This window comes from Montipora capricornis, chromosome 3 (assembly GCF_036669925.1).
Source record: "Montipora capricornis isolate CH-2021 chromosome 3, ASM3666992v2, whole genome shotgun sequence".
NCBI lineage: Eukaryota > Metazoa > Cnidaria > Anthozoa > Scleractinia > Acroporidae > Montipora > Montipora capricornis.
In genome coordinates, this window is record NC_090885.1 from 46230689 (window position 1) to 46254558 (window position 23870).

Sequence of the window (23870 nt, forward strand, 5' to 3'; positions counted from 1 at the left end):
GCTGTAGCCTTCTCTCTTGTTCACGTCTAAGGTCTTCTTCGTCTAGTCAACTGCGCAGGCACATGGGGATGTACCTTTCACTGGTCTTTCTGAAAGTGCCCTTCTCATGTCTGCCGCTGGCAGGATGTCATGCCCTTCATTGCAGTATCGTCGGATGCATGTCTTCATGGGACATAAGATTTGATTGGATACATCCTTGCCTTACTGTGGCTCCGAATAGTCATAACGACAAACGGTTATTACAACTGGCTGACCGAGATCTTTTCCCAGGAGTTTTATTCACGATTGAAAAAACAACAAAATTAATGTGTAAAATCAGAGAAGTAAGCCAGTCCAAGAAGGCATGCTAAGTAAGCATTACGATTGTGGTCATTAATTATCTTTTTATTCCTGGCTATAACCTAATGGCTGTAACCTATGGCTGTAGGTATTCCTGGCTATAACCTAATGGCTGTAACCAATGGCTGTAGGTTATGATGCCCAAGAGAGTCATTACCTAATCAGTTGGCCATTTATTAAGCAAGGAAAACACTATGGTTTATACTGGCACAATAGACCCTGAAAGGAGGCATATGTTGGATATTTGGCGCACCCGAAGATATTACCAGCTGTAGAGATAATGAAATGATGCAACATTTCACTTGTATCGGTCCACACAATTAGAGAGGAGATTTTTCTCCATGGGACATACCAGCCGGCGTAGACGTGCAGGAGGGCACCCGCAAGTAATCAACAACATTATAGACAGCATGGATACCCAAATGGATGCTATTATAATTACAGCAAAAGGAAAATGCACTAAGTACGAAAAGGTATATTTCAATATACATTTGTTATTTTTGAAATACAGGACACCAAAGCAGTCTTTTTCAGGAAAACAATGGAAAAAAAGAATTGTAGTTCTACTTTCCATGTAAATAAAGTACACCAATATACATAAGAGAGACTTGCATATCACCAAATTCACATTGACATTTAACCTAAAACATACTTTATGAAGAAACACGGAAACTGATTGAACACTGTTACTATATGCTACCGTTCATTGCGGCTCTCAAAACGGAAGAAATCTACATTTTGCTTTATAATCTCACTAAATTACAGTAATATCTCAAAATGGGAATCTCAAAATGGGTTCTGACAATACTCTGTAACGGAATGCTTGAAACACAAGTGAGAGCTGTTTCAAATGTGTACAGAAGTAAAACATATGAGGGACTCACCTTTAAAGTGTGAGAAAGGTCGACGGTGATTGCTTGAAAATTTCCCGAACTAAGTTACTTTCTTCCTTTCTTATTATTTTAATGTAAGAACGTAAGAAAATAAGCACTGTCTTAACAGGGCAAAAACATTGTGTAACTTTTGCTATAGCAACAGTGGCCCCAAATTCAAAGTTCTTTGCACAAAGTTGACGTTGTTCGTACAAAGTTTTGAACAAAGAGGAGAAAATTGACAAGTTAATTTTGATATTATCTGTTGTTACCATAATCTCATGCTCTACATGTACATGTACTCTCACAACAACAGACCAAGAAGGTGTCGTCTTTGAAATGACCATGCACGCAGTATGACACAGAACTCAACAACTTTCATCCTAATACGGCCAAACATGGGGGATTTGCTCTTGATCTTACCTTCTTTTCTCTTGAGTGAGCGTGAAAGAAAAAAGTCAGGCAATTAAAGAAAAACTTACAGATGGAACAACAATCAATCCATAGGGCCCTTCTTGTCTTTGAAATGGCAGAGCCTTTTCCTGTTGAGAGTAATTTCGAACATTTACATGTAAGCATTGCAAAAATTACATGACTCCGCTGCTGATAAGATCAATTCATATTCAAATACAAAATTTCACTTTTTCCCTACCACCTACAGCTGTACCTACTGAGATACAAGAAGTCCTGGAGAGCTAGCACTCTGACTAGCTACTACGTCTTTCCCTATTTTCCTGTTGTCATTTCACCCATTGCCAAGTAACTAGTTTCCCTTCTTTCCACGGGCGTAGATACTGTACACAACCTACAGTATCTACCCAAGAGTTCTCTTAGCTCAATAGGTAGAGCATCCAACCAGTGTTACGCAGGTTTCCCAACCTTCCCTAGGGCACATTACACATTAAACAATAATATGACCCTTCACGCGAATAGGGGGCTTATGAAAATTTCATGATGAAGCTGATTTCACGGCAGACAACCATGAAATTATATAAGGCATGCTGAACTTCCTTGAAATTCCTTTAAAACAGCATGAACTCGGCGTGAAAATTTATCATACCACTGAGAACTAGTTCACGCTGGGCAGTGAAAAAACTCACGCTGTGAAAAAAAAAGTCTGCAGTGTTAATTGTAATGTGATAACTCTCTAGTGGGGTTCATTAGAGTTTAATCCTGTGTCCAGAGAGCCACACCCATAAATTTGAATATAAAGCGGTTGTATTTGTCAGTTCTCTTGGCTTGTGTAATGTTTTAGTGTGTGTGTAATAAATGGATTTATGTATTGATGTTTTAAGTTTCGTCTAGTATACACTACAAAGTCCTCCTCAAAATTAATTAATTTCATTATCAATAAGTTGGGTTTGGATTTCTCGCATATTTCAAGTATAAAAGAACCACTGACGTGAACCTTTTGAGGATCATTAATTTTTGTCTATGCACATGGGCGAATGGATTTTGCGAGCATGTGAGTGCTGAGCATTTTCCAGCAAGGACGAGCAGTGATCCAAACTCTTTTCGAGATCACCAAGCAGAAAATGAATTGTGAGCATTAGTCCTTGGGGCCACTTGGAAAATCACAGCAACTCAGTCAATAATAGTATGTTTTTATTTAAGTGCGCCAAATGGGGCAACTAACTCCTCAAAAACATGTACTTTTTCCCGAAATCCGAGGCCGTGAGCAGTGTGTAAATTTTACAAGAAAATCGAACAACATTATTGCCCAAAATTTGCCAGCAGTTGTAACAAGATTTTCTGAACATTAAATTTTTTGTCAAGGTTTGTATTTTTGGCTGCAGAAGGGATTTAAGATCCACATTGGGGGTGTCAATTTCATTGCATATTTTTGACCAAACCATTGATTGTGCAGAATTGGGTTCAGTGTATTTGATTGTTTATACTATTGGAGAAACTGTAATAAATAAACTGTTATGCTCGGTAGCGTAATTCGTGTCAGTCGTCATTTTCATCCAAATTATAGATCGTCGTGCCATCAACGAAGCAAAATAATTGTACCAACTTCGATTTCACCGATAACGAAATTACGCCCCATAAAAACTTAAACCTTTTTACACAAGAGAAGATATAAATACCATTATTTGATTTCCGAAGCAAAACATTGTTTATCCTTGTTTACCGCAATTTTAATTCCAAAACCAGACCACAAAAATTTCCTGTTATTCTGGATGGCGTAGCAACATAATTTCACGGCTTGAACAAGAGTGAGTTCATGATGTGACTTCATTATTTTCACGGTCTTCGATTTCACGCCGTGAACTTTTTCACTGAGCATAGTGAAAAGAATTGGAGCAATAGTGAACACCCCATGAAATTTCAATTTCACGAACTGAAATATTAAATTCACAGGCCATGACCGTGAAATTTATTTCACGGTTCACCATGAAATCCATATAAAGCCCACTTTTCGCGTGAAAGGTCACATATTTTATAGTTTTATTTAGTTAATTTAACATTTTCCTTAATTTCATCTTCACTGCAGCCTGCTTTAGTTTACTCTTTTGCAGCATTTAGCCCTTGTGTGTTCCTTGGCCACAAGTTACATGTACCACAGATGGCCCTGACGTCTTCTCTGCACAATTCCTCAAGCCCAAGGGTAAGCCAAAGGCCCTATACATGTACTTTGTTCACATACAATGGTGGTCATCAGTCAGCAATTTCACAGGTAACACTCTGACATCATAATTTTTAATTCAGCTTACAAAAAGTTCTTTTTTTTTAAATTTCAATATCATGTGACCTTGAAGTAACCATTATTTTGGAATGAGAATGCTCACTGATGTGGACAAAATTACAGCTGTAGAAAGTAATATTACCTGTTCTATACTAAACATGACAATAGGAAGAGTAAACACTAAAGTTTTCCCAGAACCTGTGAATGCAATACCAATCATATCTCTTCCACTTAGCCTGCAAACAGAAAAAAAAAATTATTTTCTGCCAATTTTAGTTTGAAAGTAATCACCAATTTGTCTCAATCAAACAAGCAAAAATATCAAGGAAGGAATGAAGTGTACTGGTCAAAGTCTACATACACAGCTGGTATGCCTTGAACTTGTATTGGTGTTGGATGAGTTATTCCTTTATTCTTCAACGTGTTTATCACAGCTTGAGGAAACTTCATTTCCTAGAGAGACAATGACAAAATTTACCCTTATGTACAAGCAGTTTGCATGAACATGATTGTGTAACTGCAACCTCTGGGATACAGGGGCACCTACATGTAGTCAGAACAATAGAATGTTTGTGGTGAAAGTTTACTACAAGAAAGGGAAGACCCCCCGGGCACTTACTCTTATTGAACCAGTTTCAGAAGTGTTCGAATTCCCTGCTTCTGATTGGTGACAAAAAACGTCTTGTGAGGCCAATCAGCGAAGAAGAGCAGCCCAGTGATTCTGATCTTTTCTTACACAAAGTTGAACCCACTACACAACTATGGGGATCAATGAGCGTGTACCAGTGTGTACTGGAAGCTTAAGCACACTGATCAGTACTTAGCATTTGATTCCCACCACCTGCAATCAGTAAAACGTGGTGCCTCTACAAGCGCGCCAAACGTCTCGTAACAAAACCCTCCGTTATCTCCAAGGAAAAGAAACACCTGTCTTCTGTTCTTGTCTCTAATGGTCACCCTCTTTCTTTCTTGCAAAAAATCACCAAGACCAGGAAACCGAGTAGCAGTGCTGAGCCCACGTACAAGTCTACTGCGGTTTTATGTCAAAGGCCGATCCGAACAACTTTGCTGCTGCCTACAGCAACAAGGTATACACGCTGTTTTCAAGTTTAAGACTACAAGATCACATCTACAGTGTAGTATGCCCGAAAGACGCTGTCAAGCCAACTAAACAAGATGGCGTGGTTTACAGGATTCCCTCTGAATCTGGTAAAGTCTACATCGGCGAGACTGGAAGACCTATGCAAGATAGAGTCAAAGAACATACATGTGCGAGACATCCAACTTGCCCACACCCACACCTCCACTGTTTCAGAACACACTAACAACACCGGACACAACCCGCTTTGGAACAAAGTAAAGTTTATCGATTGTGATCCTCATTGGTACACATGTAGGGTCAAAGAGGTGATTTACACAAGACTTCACCCTAACAACATCAACAGGGATAGTGGAATAAAAATTTTGGAAGCATGGATGCCCAAGATCAAGGAACACAACAACAGGATAACCATACAACAGTGGACCGCCGAAGGAACAACACACCAAAACAGCGAGGATCGAAATGCACCAATCACGGCTGCTGAAAACCAACCAATCATAACGGAGCATCCTCCTATAAAGGTGACACATAACAGGTTTAACCTCATCACCTGATGAAGACTAGCAGTATGCAGTCGAAACGTCATGATCTACATCACAAGTGACTACATCGTGAGACAAACAAGAATACTTTTACTTACATGTATTATTATTGTACTTCACCATGATGAATAACAGCAACCTCTTTTACAATATCAATGTAGTACATGTAAGCAACAACAATGCATGCTCAACTTGGAAAGAATGGTTTACACGTTGTCCTCACAGACAATGAAACAGCGGTGTTGATGACAAATGTGCAAAGAAAATACAAATGCAAAGGGGACAAGATGAAGAAATTCTGCACAGAAACATTCTACAACTACTGTACTTAAGTACCTTCTTGGCTAGATAGTATGAATTAATAATAATTCTATAATAAAAAACTACACATTTAGCATGTTTCACACTTCATCATATTTTGCCGAGATTGACCTTAAAACTTCTAATGGGAGGTGGTATGTCTTCTCCTTCAACAAGGATATGCCATTTCTTCCTCAATCTTTCAAACTTCTCTGGTGGGTAAGACTGGAAATACCTTGGAGGACGCCATCTACAATACAAAAGAGATATTCATTCTCATTCAAGTAAAATTCATCACATTTTGAATGATAACGAACCTTACAAAAATACAGTCATGTAGTCATAAAAAGGAATCAATAAACAGAGGCCTAAATCAATATGAAGAGGACAAAAACAGTATGGACATAAAAGCTTACTACTCTTACCCTAAGTATGATACGTCTCAACCAATGGGATAAGACTATTTTGAGACACCTTTTGCCGCGATAATCTTACCGAAAACAATCCCACCACTGCCACACGCTGTGGTAAAAATTTACTGCCATCAGGTGATGTTACTTGTAATTATTTTGTGAAATCTTTGAGTAAGGGCAAAAGAAAGTCACAGAGCTCTCAAATATCAATGAACCAAGATGCATTTCCAACAGAAAAACGAAATTTTTGTGAAGAGGCTTCGGAAGTTTTTCATGAAATCAGCACTTGGCTAAAAACCGGTTCAAGTGATCCTTGGCATTGTGGTAATGAATACCATAAGATCAGACAGCTTCATAATAACATCATGACGGTACAAAAATAGCATTCAATGACACAAGAAATTTCGAGTGTAGAAGTTAATCTCTTCCCCATTCCCTTGAAATTTCTATCATAGAAAGAACACAATTTATTCAGTTGACAACCTCCAGTAATCATCCAAAACCTATTCAACAGAACGTTTCATGAAAATAGAGAAATACCCCGGTATTATTACGTACAAGGCACGCCAAATCCATCAGCATGATCGACACAGCAGCAATCAAAAACAATATTTACCATCTTTTTGCCTCGGCTTTTTATCCAGGACTTTAAATATTTGCAAATGCATTTTTTTCTTATTTTTTACTTTAGCGGCTCATATTAAGTGATTTAGTATAATTTGAAGCCAAAAAGTATCGACACCATACATACAAATACATTAATTTCAGGCCTTTGTTATTAAACCTACACAGATTGTAGTTGCGAAACCTTAAGTTAACCCTTTAACACACAAACAAGCCTAAACCAGCCAGACTTAGTAATTTACTTTGTCTAACGCCAGACGATTTTACTTGTCAATGGGGAACCCCCGGGAGTCAATGGGTTAAATTGCTCTACTTACCAAAATTGGGGCAAATGTCCATCGGCAAACAGCATTGATTCGATGACCGAAAGTCCTGGAAAAATTACCTTTTTGCCAAGTCACGGTTTTAAGATTTATTGGAATCGTAATGACTTGCCATTGACATGTTTCCCACCATAAAACAGGAGTCCAATAGACAATGAGACCTCATGAATTCCACGACGCAAAGTTCCTTCAAGAAACTTCCATACGTAACAAAACTCAAGTAACATTACTTCTTTTGTTAATTCTTACTGTCACACATTCTTTTCATTGGATGCTTGGTGGTAAGGTTACTTCGCAATCAACAGTCACTACCGGGTACTTGCCTTGTTCAGTCGCACCCCACTTTTTTCGGATAAGAATTTTAAAACATCTAAGCAATCTTGGTCAATCAGTGAGCGGTCGACTTTGAAACGCTGTTTTATCATCTTTATAATGCAGCAAATGGCACATGCGACATCATAATATCTGTGAAGAAACTGATCCGGTATTCCTCTTTGTGGACCGTGCAACGAGTCTCAATTATTATCAATCAGTGCACTGTTCTCCATCCTTTTATTCTTGCAAGTATCAAGAAATTATAGCTCATAAAATGTTTAAGGCAAACACTGAGAGTGAATTCCGACTCAACTTTTGACTAATCCGCATGCAAACAATCATGTGGCTTGTGGCTCCTATATGTATAATATACACTTGGCGAGGTTTGCTTTTTGCACTGCTTTATTTGTTTCTTCATTTCAACTAACATACTTTTCTTTAAATGCTTCATAAAGTTGTTTTATTTCAAGTATTTGGGGAGTCTACAGAGAGCGCTAGAAGTCGCAAAATAGGTCGCTAGAGCGGTTATGGTTTGAAATCCTATTTTATTGCGATCCACCCCGCAAACTTTTAATATTCTGGCTGCAGTACATGTTTTTGGATTTTCATACCCCTGACCTCTAGTATACGAAGGTAAATACGGCATGAAAAGAGGAACATTTCCTGGAAATTAAGCTTAAGTCTCATTTAATACTGTCGTGACATTTTCTGATATGAAGTTCCAAACTAATGTTAAACGCAATGACGTGTTAAAACTTCCAACAATATCAATGGTGGTAAAGTATCATAACCTTTATTATTCCATTTTTACTCCAGTAAGCGACCATTCTTGGCCTTTCTTGCAGCTTTTAAGCGCTTAAAAGTTGGCCTCAGCAATACGAGTGACTTTTGTGATTTTATTTACACAGCTATGAACTGTATCGCACATTTCTCAGTAACATTACTGACACCTGAAGTCCCTTTTCCGCTTTTATCAATGGAAACTTTAGTATACATCTATACGCAAATTTAGTTCTCGGAGAAACAAATAAATTTTGTCATTTCCTGTCACACGTAATAAAGTTGCTAATTTAAGCTACAGTATACTCCAAGCATGCCTCTGTTCAAAATTCCAGACACTAGCATTTTAAGAAAAGCTAACCACCTAACAGCAAAATCAGCCTTTCTTGCAGCCTTACTGGCTCGCACGTGATTTGCCACTTGGACTACGTAAAGTGGTCTGTGGATTCAAGAGCATTCTGTTGGCTATGCTGCTTATATCTTCCGACTACCTTAAATTAATAAGAGAGGCAAATGTACAGGGAAAACGTTAAAGGAGAAAACAAAAACACTTACTTTGTTGATTTTCAGTTAAATATGGTTTTTGGCCTGTTAATTTTGGCGCATTGCAAGAGTAATGTTACCAATTGAATAACCTTTTCCTAGTATTATGCTGATATCCCTTCTTAATTGATGCTAAAGTCACTGAAATCATAATAGGGAGGGGACGACTTTTCATGGAAACCAGTGGCTACACAATGGCTCAATAACAAATCTGAATTCTTTGTAATAGCCTGTCTACATCCGCCCACTCGACCAAAAAAAAACGGATGTTTGAGCGAGAGAGCGGGCAGCTATACACAGGCTACTGACTATACAGCCTTACATGTACAAAAAGCAATATGCTGCCTGCTGCATACTGGAGCACACATATACAGCCCCTCATGTATACACATGTACATTGCCTTGAAGACACAGATTTTTGAAATAACATGCAGCTTAAAGAGACGTAAGCACTGCAAACGTGACAATGTGGTCACAAATAAAAAAATGAATAATAAATTCCCTCTGAAGATTAGGTTTGGTACATTACGAGGAATATTCTTGTGATCTAACCAGTCCTCTTAATTTATCTCACAGCCGCAAGTGAAGTGTGTTTTCCATTGACAATGACATGTTTTATCCTGAACTTCTTGCTTGCTTCTTTGGAAAACCAAGTACGGACTAACGAATTTGCAACTAGGAAAAGATTATTCTATTGGTAACATTACTCTCTTAACACGCCAAAAACAATCATAACCAAAGTTACTGGTAGTGGTTTTTTTTTTTCATGTCTTCCCTATACAATTGCCTCCCTTAAGGTTGTCCAGAAGATATTAGCAGCATAACCAAAAGAATGTTCTCACATATGAGCCAGTAAGGCCTCAAGAAAAGGCAGATTTTGCTGCTAGGTGCACTGTACAGTGTAGTTATAGCTTTTCCGGCTTAAAACGCTTGTGTCTGCAATTTTGAACAGAGGCATGCTTATATAGAGTACAGCCGACCTTAGCAACTTTATTATGTGTGACAAGAGTTGGCAAATTTTTTTTGGTTCTCCGAGAACCAAATTTGCATGTAGATGTCTATGACAGTGTATAATTTCCATTGTTGAAAGCAGAAAAGGGAGTTCAGGTGTCAGTAATGTTACTAAGAAATGTGCGATACAGTTCATAGCCGTGTAAGTAAATTCACAGAAGTCGCTCACATTGCTGAGGCCAATTTTTAAGTGCTGAAAAGGCACATGAAGGGCCAAGATCGGTTGACTACAGGAGAAAAAATGCAATTAATTGTTGACACTAATAAAGTTATTAGGTACTTTAGCACCGTTGAGTTTGTAGGAGGTTTTAATCACCTCAACGTGTTATCAACGGTCATTGCGTTGTTAGTGACATTAGTTTAGGACTTCATATCAGAAAACGTCACTACAGTAATACGACTTATCTTTGTTTGAATTCAAATGTTGGTCGTTTTTCCCAAAACACAGACTACCAGTTGGCTGACAGTCGGCCGACAACGACCAACATTCTGCCAACAGTTGGTGATGTGTGGGCAAGATGTCGGTATCTTTTCAGTACAATGTTGACACTAACCTCGCTGTTTTTTCTCTTTTTTCGCCTTATACAACATCCAAACTGTGTGATCCACTGACAAGAATAGCCTTTCCTTCCTACATTTCTGTGCACCATATTGGAAAGGTAAAACTAAGTCCCAATCCCTCTCTATTCTGGAGGTCAAGTCGTAAGCGTATTTCTTAAAGTCATGTTTTTCTTTTGTTAATTGTCATAGATTGAGTGGAATCATGTTTTATTGTTGGTCATTGACCTTTGTAAAGTTCTAAAGGAGCAGTTTTTTGGTTAAGGGAGACAGAGCTTTAAACATTTCAGAGCTATAATTTCGGATGAAAAACGTAAATATAAAGCATCAAAAAAACTCAACTAAAATGAGCAGTTGAGGTGTCTGTGAATTAGAAACTCTGGTATTATGTTGAAGAGTCAACAAAGGGTCATTCTAGTTTTGGTGATGTTACTATAATGAAACACAGAACGTCCCTTTTTCCACGCATTGAAAATCCTCTGTATACCAGCAGTTAGAAAAACGAAAATCAAAAAACATGTGATGAAGCCACTGAACAGTAAAAAGTTTGCACCATAGAACATGATCAAATCAGATGCTCTCCCACATAACCGCTCCAGCGACATTCGGTGACTTTTTAGCACTCTTGATACTTGTCAGAATAAAAGGACGGAGAACAGTGCACTGATCGATAATTAAATTTCGTTGCATGGTTCACAGAGAGCTCGAAGAGGAATACCAGATCTGTTTCTTCACAGATATTATGATGTCACATGTGCCATTTGCTGCATTTTAAAGCTGATAAAACGGCATTTCAAAGTTGATTGCTCACGTATTTGCTTTTAAATTTCTTATCCGAAAAGAGCAGGGAGCGACTGAACAAGGCATGATGTAATGACTATTAATCACGACGTAACCTTACCACCTAGCGTCCAATGAGAAGAATGTGACAGTAAGAATTTAAAAAAGCAGTAATGTTACTTGAGTTTTGTTATGTAATACATGGAACTTGATTGAAGAAACTTTGCGTCATGGAATTCATGAGGTTTGCCACTATCTATTGGACTGCTGTTTTATGGTTGGAAACATGTCAATGTCGAGTCATTACGATTTCAATAAATCGTAAAACCGTGACTTGGCAAAAAGGTCCTTTTTTTAGGATTTTCGGTCATCGAATCAATGCTGTGTGCCAGTGGACATTTGACCCGATTTTGGTAAGTAGTGCAATTTAACTTAAGCTTTCACAATTACAATCTGAGTAGGTTTAAATAAAACGGCGGAAAGTAACCTATTTGCTTGGTGTCAATAATTTTTGGCTTCAAATTATACTTAATATGAGCTGCTAAAGAAAAAAATCAGAAAAATGCATTTGGATAAAAAGCCAAGGCAAAAAGACGGTAAATATTGCTTTCAATAGAAAATGTTGCCGTGTCGATCGTGTCAGAAAGAGTCCAGCAAATATTCACATATTTTAATAGATCTTAAAATCCTCCATGAAAATGTCGGTTTGCTGATGGATTTGGCGCACTTTGTACGTAATAATATTTCTCTAGTTTCATGAAACACTCCATTGAGTAGGTTTTGGAAGATTACTGGAGGTTGTCAACTGAATGAATTGTGTTGTTTCTATGATAGAAATTTCAAGGGAATGGAGAAGCAATTTACTCCTACACTCGAAATTTCTTGTTTCATAGAATGCTACTTTTGTACCATCATGATGGAATAAAAATATTATAAAGCAGTGTGTGATCATGTCGTATTCATTACAACAATATCAAGGATCACTTGAACCAGTTTTAGCCAAGTGCCAATTTCACGAAAAACTTTTGAAGTTTGAAGCCTCTTCGCAAAAATTTCGTTTTGCTGTTGAGAATACATCACAGTTCATTGACATTCGGGAGCACTGTGAATTTCTTTTGCCCTTTTTCAAAGATTTCGCAAAAATCTGCGCCCTTACAAGTAACATTACCTGATGGCAGTCATGTTAAAAAGGTGTCTCAAAATAGTCTTATCCCATTGGTTGAGACGTGGTGATACTTAGAGTAAGAATACAGTAGTAAACTTTTATCTCCATATTGTTTTTGTCCTCTCCATATTGATTTTGGCCTCTGTTCAATAATACAAAACGATGTGACAAGCACTTGTTGAACAATGAGGGACTGCGATATCTTACCCAGTCTTGATAGAATCAGTGTACACAATTCCTTTTGCAATTTCACCAACAGCCATAAGAACTATCAGTAAACAAAAAGGTGTTTTGAAACCCATTTCCATTCATGTATGTACACTGTACAAAGTAAACAACATGCATACTTAAGCTGCACATATTTCATTTAATAGCTCTCATCCACACTTCCATTATACATGTACCATAAACAACCCCTTAACTCATTCACCACTAAACAAGCCATACTTAGTTAGTATTTTACTCTGTCTAACGCCAGATGATTTTACCCGTCAATGTTCCATTAAGGCCCAGACATTTTTTAGCCTTTTTACAACTGTTTAAAGGTGGCAAGTCTCCCTGCAACTGCTTAAAGTGCCCCTGTGATGGGAAAATCAATTCTTATTTTTCTTTGGATTTCAAAATTAGTTAATGATTCCAAGTTCGAGTGAGGCCTAACACTACTGTGACGTTTTTTATGCCCAATTATTCCATCAGAGATCAACCCTAGTATTGGAATTGGGCCCACACAAGGACAGAGAAAAACTCTGACCAGGGTGGGATTTGAACCCACGACCTTCGGATTAGATCACCGCCGCTCTACCGACTGAGCTACAAGGCCAGAACGGGAGCAGGCCGTGGGTATGTGAGATGTTATTCACAAGGACAAATTCGGCTCGGCCCAAGCCTAGTTTAGATAATCATTAGCTGTTGTCCTTCAGTAGCATTTTGTGGTTAATGATTCCAAGTTCGAGTGAGGCCTAACACTACTGTGACGTTTTTTATGCCCAATTATTCCATCAGAGATCAACCCTAGTATTGGAATTGGGCCCACACAAGGACAGAGAAAAACTGTTTAGCCGAATTTGTCCTTGTGAATAACATCTCACATACCCACGGCCTGCTCCCGTTCTGGCCTTGTAGCTCAGTCGGTAGAGCGGCGGTGATCTAATCCGAAGGTCGTGGGTTCAAATCCCACCCTGGTCAGAGTTTTTCTCTGTCCTTGTGTGGGCCCAATTCCAATACTAGGGTTGATCTCTGATGGAATAATTGGGCATAAAAAACGTCACAGTAGTGTTAGGCCTCACTCGAACTTGGAATCATTAACCACAAAATGCTACTGAAGGACAACAGCTAATGATTATCTAAACTAGGCTTGGGCCGAGCCGAATTTGTCCTTGTGAATAACATCTCACATACCCACGGCCTGCTCCCGTTCTGGCCTTGTAGCTCAGTCGGTAGAGCGGCGGTGATCTAATCCGAAGGTCGTGGGTTCAAATCCCACCCTGGTCAGAGTTTTTCTCTGTCCTTGTGTGGGCCCAATTCCAATACTAGGGTTGATCTCTGATGGAATAATTGGGCATAAAAAACGTCACAGTAGTGTTAGGCCTCACTCGAACTTGGAATCATTAACCACAAAATGCTACTGAAGGACAACAGCTAATGATTATCTAAACTAGGCTTGGGCCGAGCCGAATTTGTCCTTGTGAATAACATCTCACATACCCACGGCCTGCTCCCGTTCTGGCCTTGTAGCTCAGTCGGTAGAGCGGCGGTGATCTAATCCGAAGGTCGTGGGTTCAAATCCCACCCTGGTCAGAGTTTTTCTCTGTCCTTGTGTGGGCCCAATTCCAATACTAGGGTTGATCTCTGATGGAATAATTGGGCATAAAAAACGTCACAGTAGTGTTAGGCCTCACTCGAACTTGGAATCATTAACCACAAAATGCTACTGAAGGACAACAGCTAATGATTATCAAAATTAGTTGTTAACTAAACATTAAGCTACCAAAGTTTAAAGCCTTGATTTTCAAAAAACACCTGTTTATTTTAACTTGGATAATACTATTCAATGGTCCACCATTACTAACTTTAAGTTCTTGAGAGAGCTGGATCAAGGAGAAAATGATGTCAAAGGCTCACTAGTTTAAGAATGCCATGCACGTGTATGCCACAGAATTAACATGCAGCACAAGAAATTTGAGCTTTCAGACTTAAAAAGTCACTTTAAGCTGTATTCACATTTACATGTAAACTGGGACTAGCATTAATCGATTTTGAACAACCGGGCCCAGGTGTTAAGCAAACACACTTTCAAAATCTAAAGGAAAAAAGGAAATGATTCTTTTGTTTTCAGGTGCACTTTCAGTTGTTTCATCTTTTGCTATATTGAACATAAAATTTAAGAGCAATATTGACAGGAGCAGAAATAAAATGTAAAATTGTATCAAAATGTATAAATAATATTATTGTCTACGACAATAGTTTGATGCATACATTTGTTCAACCAAGACTCGTGCAAACAAACCCTTTTTCTCAGCAATGCTATCCAGGATCTTTTCTTCCTCTTTAAGTTGTTTCTCATAGTCTGTCTCTTTTTCAGCTGAAATACACAAAAATAACAATATGTTAAGTTGAATCCTTACATCTACATGTACATCCTACAGAGTGAAATAAAGAGTCTCTGGTTTTGAGAGATGTTCTACTTGACAAAAAAGACCCACTGTTGTAACTACTATATGCAGCCTGGATTTAATGTATTACAGCAACTGTACTACTACAACATCACTGACCTTCTGCTATTTTCTTTAGTTCAGTGTGTTGATCCAACAGACTGACATTGGATTTAATACCAACAGAACTTTCTTCCTTTTTCTCTACCTATGTGTACATACAGTCAAAAATAATATCAGATTCAAATATATCTATAGATTATGTGTATAATCAATAAAAGATTCAACAAACTCATCCCATTTGAAATTAAAGACAGCACATTTTTTCCCCATGAAACGACCTAGTGAATGCTACTATACTGAATGTATGGGAGATTGTATGAATGCAAATGCATAGAGTGATTTAAGGGCATGAGTGATTTTGTGAAAGCTCTTAAAATTGCACAAGCCATAGGCAAGTGCAACTTAAGGACTTTCAAAACATCAGTAGTGACCATACATCACAAAGTGCATTTTTTTATTTAATATAATTTAGACTACACAAAATCACTGCAATGCTTTGTTTCCATCTGTAGCAACTTCCTTATTGCACTCTACAACCTCTTTTGCATTCTAAAACCTATTTATGCCTTCATCATTGACCAATCAGAAAGGCAATATTTTCTAGACATACATGTACTGTACATGTAGGGCTCAGCGCTACATAATTACATTTTATTTTGTCCCACTCTCAGCAACATGCATTTACACAACACTCAGTGATTTTGTTACCCCTTCGTCCTGACGCATAAAAATCCTACAAGACACAAAATAATATGTGGCAAGCGTCCTACAGGACGCAACAAATGCGAACACGACACAACCGATCGAAGAATGCCTTGTTTTTGTAATTAATTTTGAATATATAACACAAGTTACTTAGAAAGAAAACTATCAGTTGGCTGTAAAATATACACAAAGAAGTAATTTCTGAGTGAAAAAATATAAGTCTGCACTTGCATTGCTGATAAATTTTATCTTATGGTGATTCCCTAGTATTGCACTTCACATCCTGTTCTGCATAACAAAGCATAGGCCACGTTCGTATTGAGGCATGGCTAAGAGGCTTTATCATCAAATTTCACTGCTCTGTTTTCTTTGTCTCAGAAGTCTCAACAGATATTTCTAAACAAAACAATATTTAACCATAAAGACTCGTAGCCATGTGTGAATATTGATAATTATATCAAATGGCGATCTTTTCTTGTGGGAAAGCTGGCTAGAAAAAAGAATGGCCGTTTTCAGAGCACAGCAGACAGCACAAAACGAAAAGTAGAGTGATTGCCTTGATGATGCTACAGTAAGTGACATTTCAGTCAGAGAGTGAAAGTGAAACTGCGCTATCGGGGAGAGGAGTTGTTGAGGGCTCGAGCTTGGTTTGCTTTCTGTTTTCTCCTAAACGAGGCTGGTGACCTATCTTTTTTTTGGCACAATTTTACTCTCTTACTCCTCCCCAGAAAAAAAGGTACACGGAAAAAAGTATTCGTAGCCATCACTCATGGACACAAAATTGTCTCCTCGAGATCACCCAACCAAGGAGTATTTGTAGTCAGTGCCTTTTCAAGACATGTGCCTGTGCCATAAAACAAACATTGAATTATTCCTTTTGAACAATACAATACACCTGTTTTGTTATTTCAAGAATAGCCCTCTTCACGGTTAGGTTTTCACATTTGCATTACAATATAATCTAGCATGTATGTGAGGCAATTTCGGGCTATTTTGTAGTTTTAACCCGAATTTGCCTTGCAAATGAGAAAAACTAACCGTGAAAAGGGCTATTACGTCAAAGCTGCGCTTCCTTTTCCTGCAAAATGTACCGTGAACCGATGGAACAAACTTGTCTTTGATAGATGAAGTCGCAATGATTAAATGAGTAACTTGAGTAAGTAATATCTCACAAACGAGCTGGGTGACCTATTTTTTTTAATTGCACATTTCCGAGTCACCATAATGTAGGGAACAATAGAGAAAAGTTTAAAGAAAACTTCTATTGCACATAGGGAATCAACTTAAATTCAAAACACCACCATGTTGAATCCTTAGTGCCAAGAGTACCCTGGGAGTGAGGGTTACCAAATATGGAATGAAGCATGCATGTTGTGCAAACTTTGCCAAATCCTTTACACGAAAGAAAGCCCAGAAAGAAAATTACAACAAAAATTAACATCAACAATGGCAGTACACAGAAGAAAAAACGACAATTTATCCCTGGATGGCCAAGAACATACCAATGGTTTTAGGTAAGATGAAAAAAAAACTTCATGTATCGCAATGTTTGCTCACAGTTCAAGAAGAAGCATGCACTCAACAGCACTAGCCTTGTGGCAAGTGAAAGAATAAGAATTAGACTGTCATGTTTTTGATCTGAATTATAAACCAACTTGGTAAGCCTCAGAGTCAACTTTGTAAACTTTGTAAAACTTCAAAGGTGAAGCCGTTTTATTATACTGAAAGTCTGAAATGTGAAAGCAATCATTTTTATTTAAATAAAGAAAAATATTAGCGGTTCATGTTTCCACAAAAAATGTATCATATTGGTGGTATTTTACTTAAATAGAACTAGATTTGTATTATTTTAAAGAGATCAAGCACTTTCGCCTAGGGACCCCTTGGTTTCAGTCTGGGACTCATTACTTTTTCCAAAGTTGGTTCCTTCTTAGGTTGCACAGTTTCCGCGTGAGGCTGCACATCAGTGTTATGTTTCAAATACTTTTCTCGCTTTTCAAGTTCAAGCCTTCTTCTTTCCTTCAGTGGAACATAAGGCACATAGTCTTCATCATCTGTTAATTCTGTTAGATCTACCTGTAATAGAAAAAAAGTGAGAAAGTGAATTACATGTACAATGTAATATAAGCATCCTGTTGCTGAATAATAATGAGGAATAGTGACAAGAAGATACAATGACCCAGCAAATGGACCAATACTTTCAGGCAATACTGAAAGTGAAGTTTTCTCGCACTGGGATCCTTGGCGACACTGCATATTGAAATCAATAATTGTGAATTATTCACATGAACTCAAATCAAATTAACCGCAGATAAACAAACTACCTGTGATAAAGTGTTTTACCACATTGCACCGTCTACACCATTATTGTCATCCCGTTGGCTTTGTAAAGAAAATATAGTGTTTGCCTGGTTTAGGACAAAACATGGAGTACCTATAGAGTAGTCCCACAAAGTACTCAAATGAAGTACCCCTAAAAATACATGTAATTTACAAGTAAAAAAATCATTTTTCGAAGTTGACTTCCAAGCAAAGCTGCCCAATTCATGAAGCAAAAATTTCCTTCATTATAAAACCTACATGTACCACTTTTCTTCCAACTCCGATGTTTAACAATGCATGTGCATTGGTAGTGGCCACCACATGATCTTTTCTCAAAAATAAAAGGCGGCCAGCCACAATGAGACTAACGTACACCAGTGGACCACGAAAGCTTGAACTCCTTGAAGGCATATACAGATAAAGGAGCTTTGACTTTTTTTACTTGTAAACTATTTTTAGGGTACTTCATAGAGGTACTGCATGCACTCCTTCTCCCATCGGATTGGCTCACACAATACATTATAAATTATTGATTTAAGTCTGATTAAAAAAAAAAAAAAACCCTAAGCTTATGCTTATTACTAGGTTGCCAGTATGACAATCACAGTCGGAAAATTGGTAAAATTTCTTCGTTACCCCCCCCCCCCCCGTGTCGGTAAAAGTCTTGCCTGTCACTCCCCTGCCAAGTGGTGTCTTTGTGCATAACTTCAACTTCAACTTTATTTAAAGAATAATTGACAATAATTTATACAACTCAAAAGGACTGGTCCGCAAATACATGTAGCATTTGCTAATTTGGGCAGAGCAGTCACACTTACAGATTACAATAAAAATAACAAGTAATTACTAAATTTACAAAAGGAGACTTACATGTAATTACTTGGACAGATTGTGTCAACTTAAATCAGTGTTAAATCAGTAGACAGTATAATTACTAGTTCAATGACTCTTGTTATGAGGTATGTTTGAATGAAGAACTCAAGTTCTATTTGTACGTTTTTAGAGCAGAGGTAATTTGGGAAATCAATCAATATAATCATCATGCTTCTTAAGAATACCATGAAGGAAAGATTAGAGTTTCGTTTGGAAGTGTTTTTTGGGAGCTCTCTCATTGATGCTGGCATCTCAACATTCCAAATTTTAGCTCCTACTCTTGAGAAAGCTCTTCTTTGGATTTCTAAACTAGATTTCTTAATATAGAATTTATTTGCTGACGAAGACAGAGTGTTATAACAATGAATACTGGTAGTGTCGCTGAAAAGATTTAAAAGGTTACTGGGTACCTTCCTATTTTGTATATCATGCATTAAACAACAGACGGATTTGAAATAAAGAAAATTTAGTGGTAGAATATCAGCATCAATAAACAAAGGGACTGCATGTTCACATCTCCCTACGAAAAAAATAAATCTAAGTGCTCGCTTTTGAAGGACTATAATTTTCGTCAGGTAGGATTTACTTGCATAATGCGAGACCCCACGCAGTAAGCCCATAAGATATGTTGGGCAATGTTAAATAATGATAGATGCGCAGTAGATTATTTTGTGGCGCAAAATGCCTGAGTTGTGCAATAATCCCAACTAATCTACAGTACTTATTTTGACCACGATGTGTTCAATATGAAATTTCCACCTTAAACTGCAGTCTATGAAAACCCCATTGGGTACCAGTATTTTACATAATCGTTATCTTCAAGGTTAACTGATTTGCTCTGTACATTATCATATACCACAATTTTTGGTTTGAGCGCTAGTCGCTTTTGATAAGGTCGAAAAATAACATAATTAGGTTTTTTAATGTTGAGGGTTAACCTGTTTGCAGTTAGCCAGTTAGAAACCTTACGAAGTTCAAAGTTTACAAGGGTTTCAAGAGATTTAATGTCTTTATCGGCATTGAGGATATTTGCATCATCAGCAAAGGTATAGAAATTGAATTTGTCCATAATTGCAGCCTCATTAGAAAATAATGACATTTACATGTAAGTTCTGTTGTTTGCGTTTGGTTACTTAAATAAGAAGAAAACCAATCATTAATTATTCCTCAGAAACCACAATGTTCCAATTTGTTCAATAATATACCGTGATTAACCGTATCAAATGCTTTCTTCAAATCAGTAAAAATACCACATGAGAAAAGGCGTTAATCCAAATTAGTTCGTATTGTATTAGTAATATCCAAAATTGCATGTTGTGTAGAATGTGATTTACGAAAGCCATACTGTGCCTGATAGAGTAATCTATTTTCTTCAATAACATAGATCTTAGAATACATTGGATTTTCGAAAATTCTGTTAAAATTGGATAAAAGTGATATTCGTTGGTCTATACAATTAATTATTCGCATCAAGCTCATCGCCAGATTTAAACACTGGCACTATTTTTGATAATTCTAGATTGGGCAGGTATACTCCCTAGGAAACAGAAACATTTAAAAGTGTCGCAAGAGGCAGGCTTACAATCATGTCACTTACATATTTTAATAATAGCATCGGCCATGAATAAAGACCATGTTTTCTTATTATAGGAATAGAAAGAATTTCAGTTTCCACTTCTGAAGCTGTTACTGGTCGAAAATAAAATGATGACTGAGGTGATTTTGATTTAGCAAGAAAATCAACATAACTATGTTGCATTGAGGGAAGCCTGCTAGCTAAATTATCGCCCACCGATGCAAAATGCTTGTTAAATGTGTCCGGTATATGCAATGGGTCCCGGATCACACTGTTATTTTTTGTGGGGTCTTTTAACTGCACTTAAGCATGAAGGCTTAGTTTTTCGTTGCAGTAGGGTATTAGAGTGTTCTGTGCATATTTTGTTAGCTTTGAGCAGGTTGGGGTAATGCGCAGACTTCTCTGGTGGACACAGGAGAACATTTTAAAATTAACCTGCAAAGGTGTCAAAAGTCATTGTAACGTGAATGGCATTTTATACCCTTATGGAGCTCAAGAATGGTATGTCAATTGGATAAACAAGACAGGCAGTGAAAAACAAATATCTGGAATCCGCTAAAAAGCCCCACTTGTGCTCAATGACGAATTGCGCTTCACTGAACTCAGGAAGTGTCCATTGAATTTGCTTTGCTAAGGCAAACAGTGGCTTATCTAATGCGATGACTGGAGTCTGTAAGGCGTTGATGTGCTGCACAGCAGCCTTGATCACACACATACTGTGCGCTATCATGGCCAAGGAATGCACATTCTCTGGAAACATCGGCAGCAGAGAGATAATTGCAGGCTTGTAGCTAGACAGTGACGATTGAGAAGCTCTGTATGCCACCCACGATAAAAAATCTTTGGGTTGAAGTTTCTCCTTTGCAACAAGTTCCTGAGTATTGCTGAGCCAGTCTTCTTCATCATAGCCACGTTCATCAGAAAGGGAAACACGGGATGTTAATAACTGCTGTGGTACCTCCGGAGCATCTAAATCACCGGTGGTTAGTGCCATAGTTGTAACTTCACTGTAACTTGACAGAAGATGAGAAATGGTCTTAGAGGTTGAAGTCCTGAGCGTAGTGAAATTTGTTGATGATTCTGGCCTCTCTTATTCTAGAAACATTACATTTCAGGAAGAATTGAGGGATGTTATGACTACTTGTACTCTTTCAGAAGTCTCACTGCAAATATTGTTCCTTCGAAAACATCCTGATTTACAGACCCTTTTTTCAACAGCGACCAATTTACTGAGCAGTGAAAAGCATAAATTTTCACCCGCCGAACAGAACAGTGCCCTCTGCAAAAGATCCAAAAGCTCAAAGCCTGCCAAAATTTGCATCTCAAAGCTTAAATGTTCAGCTTCCTTTTGGTATACTTCCTTTCCCAGAAGTTGCAAAAATTGAAATTATTTTTTAACTGGTCAGATACTGGGCAACAGACTTTTTTTGAAGGGGTTCCGGGCCATATGTGGGGCATCTGACTTCTATTTCCTTCCCTACCATCGGAAATTTGACTGAGAGTCAGGCCCCAGGGCAGGTATGTTTGGTTTTTTTTTTTTTTTTGGAGAAGGAAATTGGGACCTAATCATACGTGCTCATCTGTGAGGCCATATTATGGAGCTTAGGCACGTGCATTTTTTGAGACAAGGACGGCAACCGGAAGTGAGCTATTTTCCCTTTTAACTTGTTTATTTACATTGTTAAATTAAATATCTTTTCTCCATTAGAAATGATTAAAGTAAAAATCTAGGAGACACCACTGTCCTGGCACGCGAAATCCTCTCTTCTGGCTGCCGTCCGTGTCTCAAAAACGTGCCTGCTTGAGCTCCCTACTGGTAAACCGGTTACCGTCTCGAAAAACTGAAGGTAGGTACCCACAAGCCTGCAAATAATTTTTTGCTATAAGCCTGTCATATGTCAGGATAGGGACAAGTTTGACCTGGCATGCAGCCACCATGGTCAGGGGAAAAAAAATTTCCACACTTGTCAAGTGGGATGCCTGTGGCATCTCCCACCCTGGTCAGAGTTTTTCTCAGTCCTTGTGTGAGTCCATTTCCATAGTAGGGCCAACGCTCACATGGTTCATTTGGGGTAGAAACTTAGCACTTCACATTACACTCTAATCAGTTAAGTCTGTTCAAATATAAGTGCTACATGGCCAACGTTTGCAAAAAAGTAATCCTTCCTTGCACTTAATAAATTGCCTGGCGTCTCATTTTTATTGTCTCGTTTTTCTTCTTTTTTTTTAATTTTTAAAAACTTTTTCAAATGGTTCAAATCTCTTGCATTGTCTGTAGCTTTTAGCAGCCAAAACATGGTAGCCTGCTATTTGATAGACCGCAAATCCTTGCGTTTCATGATTTAACGTCAGACCTGAAAGTATTGATCGGAATCATGTACAAGGTCTTATGAAGTAAAATCACTATACGTCGCTTTCAGAGGAATTTTAAGAAAATCTTTTAATGTTTGAAATACAGTAGCGCCTGGAAGTATTGACCCCTTTACCATGTCATTGCCGCGTCACCCTGTCGCAAATTTCCCTCGGTATTCCCACGGTAGGCCGATTTTCTGCCAAGGGGAATTTACGGCTAGGCTCCAAAGTTGCTGCGGGAAAGTCAACCGACGTAAACCCTCGGTAATTAAAATTCCACGGTAGAGTTGTAAAGGGTTTCCGTTGACTTTGTGTTTCAATAAGCCAGCTTATAATGTTGAAATCCCACCGAAGAACAGAAACTGAACAAGTTTTGGTTGAAAATTGCGAACAGTAAAGAGGATCATAGCCGCTAGTCATGGACCTTGGTTGCCTTTATTTTCCTTTTACATGCGAAGAGAATATCCGTAGCCAGATTCCGACCACATTTGAAACCTTCTTTGCTACATATTGTGGACTGTTCATTCGAAGCTTCGACGAGTCAATTTTGTGGGCGAATATGTCCGCTTGTTTTTTGCAGCTCAGTGCACGGAACATACATTCATTATCTCGATATCCTGCAGCCGGAGAAGGTTTTGACAATATATACAAATCTGTAAGCTTACATGTCCAGGGTCTGGTGACCAGCTCTTGCAATGCCCGGTTGAAAAGTATAAAACTACTCAAGCTAGATAGTGTTGCTAATCACTTTCCAAAACGTTACTATTGCGGATTCACTTTAAATTGACTGAAATGTTGGGTTGCTGGTCACAGAGAATTTACAAAACACATTCAACATATCCTCGAAAACCTTGCGTGACCAGCCGTTTGTTGTTCAAAGTAAGACTTACGCAAACATTATTCTTGCGGTTTACTACTGCAGTATTACTTTCAAAGTTGTTTACAGTTACAAAATAATTACAAAAAGAAAAA

At 38.0% G+C, this 23870-nt stretch overlaps 1 protein-coding gene across 2 annotated transcripts in view; it reads right to left on the minus strand.

Moving 5' to 3' along the window:
- LOC138043279 (probable ATP-dependent RNA helicase DDX41) overlaps nt 1-23870 on the minus strand; it is a 134655-nt gene that overhangs the window by 103680 nt on the left and 7105 nt on the right. For both annotated transcript variants that reach the window (XM_068889471.1, XM_068889470.1), the window contains exons 2-9: nt 17684-17851; nt 15128-15215; nt 14863-14937; nt 12564-12624; nt 5977-6094; nt 4262-4353; nt 4043-4136; nt 1694-1753 (exon numbers count right to left, since the gene is read on the minus strand). In XM_068889471.1, the coding sequence (XP_068745572.1) occupies nt 1694-1753; nt 4043-4136; nt 4262-4353; nt 5977-6094; nt 12564-12624; nt 14863-14937; nt 15128-15215; nt 17684-17851 (756 nt within the window). The remainder of the gene's footprint in view (nt 1-1693; nt 1754-4042; nt 4137-4261; nt 4354-5976; nt 6095-12563; nt 12625-14862; nt 14938-15127; nt 15216-17683; nt 17852-23870) is intronic.